Source organism: Morone saxatilis, unplaced genomic scaffold (assembly GCF_004916995.1).
Source record: "Morone saxatilis isolate NCDOM2014 unplaced genomic scaffold, NCSU_SB_2.0 Contig17, whole genome shotgun sequence".
Taxonomy (NCBI): Eukaryota; Metazoa; Chordata; class Actinopteri; family Moronidae; genus Morone; species Morone saxatilis.
In genome coordinates, this window is record NW_023339729.1 from 9,382,597 (window position 1) to 9,388,391 (window position 5,795).

Here is a 5,795-nt window from a genome sequence, read left to right on the forward strand (position 1 = left end):
ATACACCAAAAACACACACACACACACACACACACACACACACGACTTTACAGCAGCTACTTACCTTGACGAGAGCCAAGACGTCGGCTTGAGCTTCAAGTCGTTGAATTTGCTCTCGATTTGTTGTGTGGGACCTTTGAGACAAGAAACAGTTCACCTTTACACCATCTTTAAAACCATCTTTAAGCATTTTAACTCTCGCAATGACACAAAACTTTCCCTTTCGTGGCGCAAAGGAAAGCCCTGATGTTACATTGCATCATGCCTTTAGATAACACGTCCACTCACTAACCTGTCCTCCGTTGTGTAACAAGTTTGCTGGGACCTCTGGTGATTGTGTACATCATGTGAACACCGGTAACCTCCAGGAATTATTCAGTGTCTGAGTTTAAACACGGGCTGTCTTGTTAATAATTATTCACTCATTGACTGTCAAAGTCTTCAACTTCCAGACGTGTGTCGGCTCCTCCTGACGCAGCCACGGTGGAAAAAAACTAATTGCGACGTCGTATTTAGTTCCCCGGGTCAGCTGCTCCGGAGTCGGCCTGAAGCCTGCGGAGACTCAACCTGACCTGTTGCCCGCTGTGTATTAATACGTCCTCTCAACCAGCAAGTGTTCCGCTGTAGTGAACCGGCGCCCGCTGCTCCTGCGAGAGGTTGCGTGTAGGTCATCCAAGGAGAAAGCGGCTCCACATGCCGGGGCTCAGTCAGCGTGAGAGGGGGGGCACGGTGGGTCCTGACGTCCGGGGACAATGACACTCCAGGCCGGACAGTGTGCTCTCTGTGCTCCGCTGACGCTCCGGGACTGACTGTGAAGCCTCCGCTCTCTGACAGGATACAAGGGCACCGCACACTTTGATATTTTCATCAGGACGGAAAGCGACCATGCTTTGGGAGCGTCAAGCCAGGCAGAATGGAAAAGCAGGACTTCCGGTCAGACGTTTCAAAGTAAAACCGCGTTGACGTTAATCTTGTTTAGATGACCGGATACAGAATAATAAATAATGGACATCATGTGAAGCTGGGGAAGTTGGGTTTTTGTTTTGAGTGAAGTAGAGTAAGTCTAACATGATCTCTAAAACATGTGTAGAGTTAAATGATTTTAGCATCACAAAACAATCTATTCAGCTTCATGATGTTATGTTTCTATTCTGTGTTTATTCTGTATGGTTAGATGAATAAGTGAAAGGATTTATTGTTTGTGTGTATGTTTCAGGTAAATGTGCAGTGTGACCATTGCCTGCAATAAAACAGCCCCAAATGTACTGCTGCAGTTATTATTTATCCATGCAAAACCAAGGCAAACCCTTATGTCTGTGTCTACTTTTCAGTTCATTTTCTAAAGTTTAATTCAGGATTTATCAGAGCATTATTATAAATGTATTTCATTAAGACTTTTAAGTTCTATACCATCGCTTTTTGTGTCTTTTATTATGAAGTTACAGCGTCTCCATTTCCGCCCTCGTTGTTTCTGTTTACATCTGGTCGGACTGCTTTACGAGCTGGGCAACCCCCCTCTGTGACGTCTCCTCACGCCCCTCACACGGTGTGTTGGAGGAGGAGCGATCACCTTTCACCTATTAAACCAAAGGCGCAGACAGATTGAAGGAAACCGACATTAAGCGGACCTTTCTCTGCAGTTTGTAGATTTATATTTATCCTAATTGCTTATTAAATAATGACCGAGTCATGGTGACGGAAATGTACCAATTAACTCCCATTTCTGAGGACTGACAGCAGGCTGGTGTCACACAACTTCTAATAAACCATTTCTTTCTTTTCTTTGATCTTCAGTTATAGGCCACCCATTAAAGCATTTAGATATTGCTAATAGAAAAATATATACAATGCGTATTTTGCTGCATACCTTCACCCTTATCTTAGATATACTGCAGGTAACCTGTGTTCAGGTGAAAATCACCTGAGTCCATCTACACAGTGTGAGTTGACCGTCTGTGTTTAGTAACTGAAGATCAGGGGGACAAAAAGCGGCTCAGACAGGCTTATCCAGGGTGATATCTAACACTACACCCCCCCCCCATTCATCTGTAGTATGTGGGTCAATCACACTTGTATAGATAATACAATCATCAGCTGACACACTGTACCTCCCTACAGCCAATAGATTTTAAACCAGGGTGAAAAGATGATCAATATAAAACTAGGTTAATAGTTAAGTTCACAGCTTGTTTCCTTCTAAATACTTTTTAGACTTTTTCCCCTGGTTGTGTATTTATGGCTGGAAACAAGTATTTTTCTGGACTTCTGAGACAGTATGTCAGTGAGTGTCCCTAATGCTATTAGTTTTAGTGTTAATCTACTGGTTGCCAAATGTTAGCAGAAAAAGCTGATCTTTAGGAGCCCCCCTTTGGCAGGTCTCAGCTGTCCCAAGGTGAAGAAGACATCAAATGACAAACACTTTAAAATGACACATCCAGCATTTTATACATATCCCCACTCTACCGCCCACTCTGTGTCAACACAAAAACATCCTCAATCATAGAAAATCAAATCGACACGATTTATTTCTTCCGATTTTAAGACCAACAGTGGAATAAGTGTAAATCATTAATCATCATGTTTAATGATTTTAAAATTGTCAAATCACCTTAGATTGAATTAAACAGATCAAAGAGCAAATAAACAGAAGTAGTCAGCTTCTATATTTATGTATGTTAGAGAAATGCTGAGTCCTAAAACCTTTGTAATAGTGAATTTAACACAGATTCCATTTTCCATTTAGGTTTTCCAGTTCGAGGGCCCTGATATTGCAGGTGCTGGCTCACTGGCAAAGTTTAATTACACCTAAATGCAACAGAGACATTGTTAATGTTATTAGTTACAACCTGTGCTTCTCCTGCTATTACATACATCTGCAGTGAGAAGGGTCTGTTTTCTGTCCGTCATGTGTTTGCACTGTGAGATGGCCTTAAGTACCATTAGTCAATATGTTATACTGTCAGCTTCCATCTCCAAGGACTCAATTCAGATCTACAGATTTTAAAGCCTCGTAAAATTTCACGTTTATTTACATATTTGTTATTTGTTATTTGTATCCACTTCACTGCCTCTGCACTGTCCTACTGTGTCTTCCCATATACAGTACTGTGTTACTGAATTGTTGTCAGGTAATTCTAATTCCTCATCTTGTAGCTAAACAGAAGCAGATAAGCTTGTGATTACATGAGTTGATAGAAGAAAATGGAGTCACTGGTATCCACTCTATAGACACAGCCGGGGGCCAGACGTCCACTACCATTAACCAAATGATGTGTCCTATAGATTATTTCTTTTTTAAATGTATAATAATGATATATTATGGTGCATTTGTATGCCAGCCCTATTGCTCTGTTCTACATTTATGTTGCATATGTACATCAAAGATATAAAATGTTTATATATGTTAGTTATAAATAAGTATTACTTTTTAATAATTGGTAAAAATCATTTCTAGATTACTTCAGATTTATGGCCTACACTGAGTAAAAAGCAAAGGGGGCGTCCTGAAAAACCACAAACAAAGCAGAGACAGTGCAGGACATTATAGACAGTAAGATACAATTAACAAGAAAAAAACAATTTTGCAGTCCTGAGTTAGTGAATACAGTACGTCTGATCTGTTATAAACATTTATGACCAGAAAGTCTATAAATACACAGCAGGTGCCTCAATGTGTGTGTTACTTGGGCTCCTGTTATTAAATTTGGCACCCAGTCTGGTCAGTTTGATTGGCTCAAATAAACACACACTCACAGTAATGAAAGTGTGCATGGTAATAAAAGAGTGGCTCTTATCTGAAGCCACATTATGCGTGATGAGTAGACAGTGAAATGTTCCTTTCAAACGGATTTCATCATTTTAATGCGTATGTGTGTGAACACACTGTGTTGTTCAGTAATGGGGTTCACAGTCTTCCACAAGGCTGTCTGTGATGTAGTTGACGTGCAGCAGCTCCTGGTAATACTCTTTCTCCACGTTTGTGTTGACAGTCCAGGCCACCACGTCCACCCCCCTCTGGGTCCAGTACTGGACATAGTCCCTGCAGACAGCACACAGAAACAGGATTCAGACTGTTTAAAGCGACTATATTCCATTGTTACACAGGCTGTCCTTGGCTTTTAATGGCTCCGACATTTAATCAGCATTATATATTACATGTATACTATTGTACAGTATATGACAGCGTGGTCGCAGCTAAAGAAACTCACGGTGAGACAAAGTTCTTCTGTATAAGGAAGGCTGAGATGCCACAGAGCTTCCATAGTACGTGATGGTGCGCCCAGTCCAACATGAAGTCCATTAGCGTTAACCAGTTGTGTTTCCATAGCGATGAGAAACGCGGTTCACCATCTCCGAGCCGACTCAGGCTCCACGGCCTGTGGGTCAAAGCTGTGACCACATCTGGGTCACTCTGTCTCATCTGGGCCAGAGTGGATCAGACACAGAGATGAAGTAATGGTGAATGGTAACAATGTGACAGATACAGTCATGAGATTATTTAATCAGTACCTGTTTGTATGTTTACTATGAGATATGCATTTATAGCAGACTGTTTGGTACAGGACTTTCAGCACAAAATGGCAGAATAACTAATTCACATTTTTGCATGTGCAGAAAATAAATTTAAACGTGTTACTTTGATCCGGGTGAAACTTCTGCATCAAGCATACAGTAGTGTTCTGACACTGTTCAGTCAGTCTCAGGTTAAGTTATAATATCTCTGGAAATGTGGTAACCATGCAAACTATTTTGTAAGGGCATCAACTGTGGTGCAAGTTCATTTTCCCACCTTGGTCACACTTCACACTCAATGTGGAAATGTAGCTTAAACAACAGCCACACACATCAAATCTGAGCCCTCTTACCCTGTAGATGACTTTGGGCTCGAAGGAGCAGACGATGCTGCTGTTGTAGAGGACTGGATGTCTTTTATACAATTCTTTAAGGGCTGCGGCTGCCTGGGAGGAGAGGAGAAAACACACGGGTATTGTAGGACAGTCAATGTTTAGAGTTGTGTGTGGGAGGCTTTATATTACTGTGTGAGTTCCTTTCCAATCACTTGGTGGTAACTAGCAGCTGTGTATGCGCAGACACACTAATGTGGGCCCTGAACTCAAGAATGTCACTGTCTGAAACAACAACCATCACTGCAGCATTCCTTGCACATCTCAAAATGTGCTGAGTAAGGAGCCACTCATGAAGTGGTTAGAAGTACGCTGAGCTTTAATTTAGCTTTTTAAACTGCAGAATTCAATTGTTTGAACACTGCATTGAGTAAATTACTACATTTTTACAGCTCTAGAGCTCTGACTCAATTTGTATTTTTGACATAAACGAAAAAGTAATATTTTCACAACAGATACAGTAATACAAGCACAAATCAACAACAAACATCTAGTGATGATATAATATGTTACTATGCAAACAAAACATTCCAGTGGCAATATATCTGTGTGTGTTTTGTGTGGTTGGTTTGTTCCAAAGGACAGTACAAACTGGAACAAGTGTTCTGGATGCTTTACAGTACGTGTCAGTGTTTATCAAAGTAATTGTGAGCCAGGGGATCATAAAGAATGCAAATACTGATTATGAAATTGCTTTTTTCCAATAATGCAGTAGTGTGATGTTTTTATTACGGAGGAAGAAAAAATTAGATTTGTGTCAGACTGCACTCAACAAGAGATGTATGACAGGATTGGTACGACCTTAAGAAAGTCACACACAACTAAATAAATAAGTAATGGAATTATAAACTACTTGACTAATTAATTAATTATAATATGATAATAATAATA

The 5,795-nt window shown here is 40.6% G+C and overlaps 2 protein-coding genes across 2 annotated transcripts in view; both read right to left on the minus strand.

Annotated features, from left to right (window-relative positions):
• mcrip2 (MAPK regulated corepressor interacting protein 2) overlaps positions 1-925 on the minus strand; it is a 6,165-nt gene extending 5,240 nt beyond the window's left edge. The window contains exons 1-2 of the mRNA XM_035660192.1: positions 293-925; positions 65-134 (exon numbers count right to left, since the gene is read on the minus strand). Coding sequence (XP_035516085.1) covers positions 65-134; positions 293-347 — 125 coding nt within the window. The 5' untranslated portion in view covers positions 348-925. The remainder of the gene's footprint in view (positions 1-64; positions 135-292) is intronic.
• A 1,572-nt stretch (positions 926-2,497) lies between these two features.
• Positions 2,498-5,795, minus strand: part of gde1 (glycerophosphodiester phosphodiesterase 1) — a 6,494-nt gene continuing 3,196 nt past the window's right edge. The window contains exons 4-6 of the mRNA XM_035660253.1: positions 4,866-4,958; positions 4,209-4,420; positions 2,498-4,039 (exon numbers count right to left, since the gene is read on the minus strand). Coding sequence (XP_035516146.1) covers positions 3,892-4,039; positions 4,209-4,420; positions 4,866-4,958 — 453 coding nt within the window. The 3' untranslated portion in view covers positions 2,498-3,891. The remainder of the gene's footprint in view (positions 4,040-4,208; positions 4,421-4,865; positions 4,959-5,795) is intronic.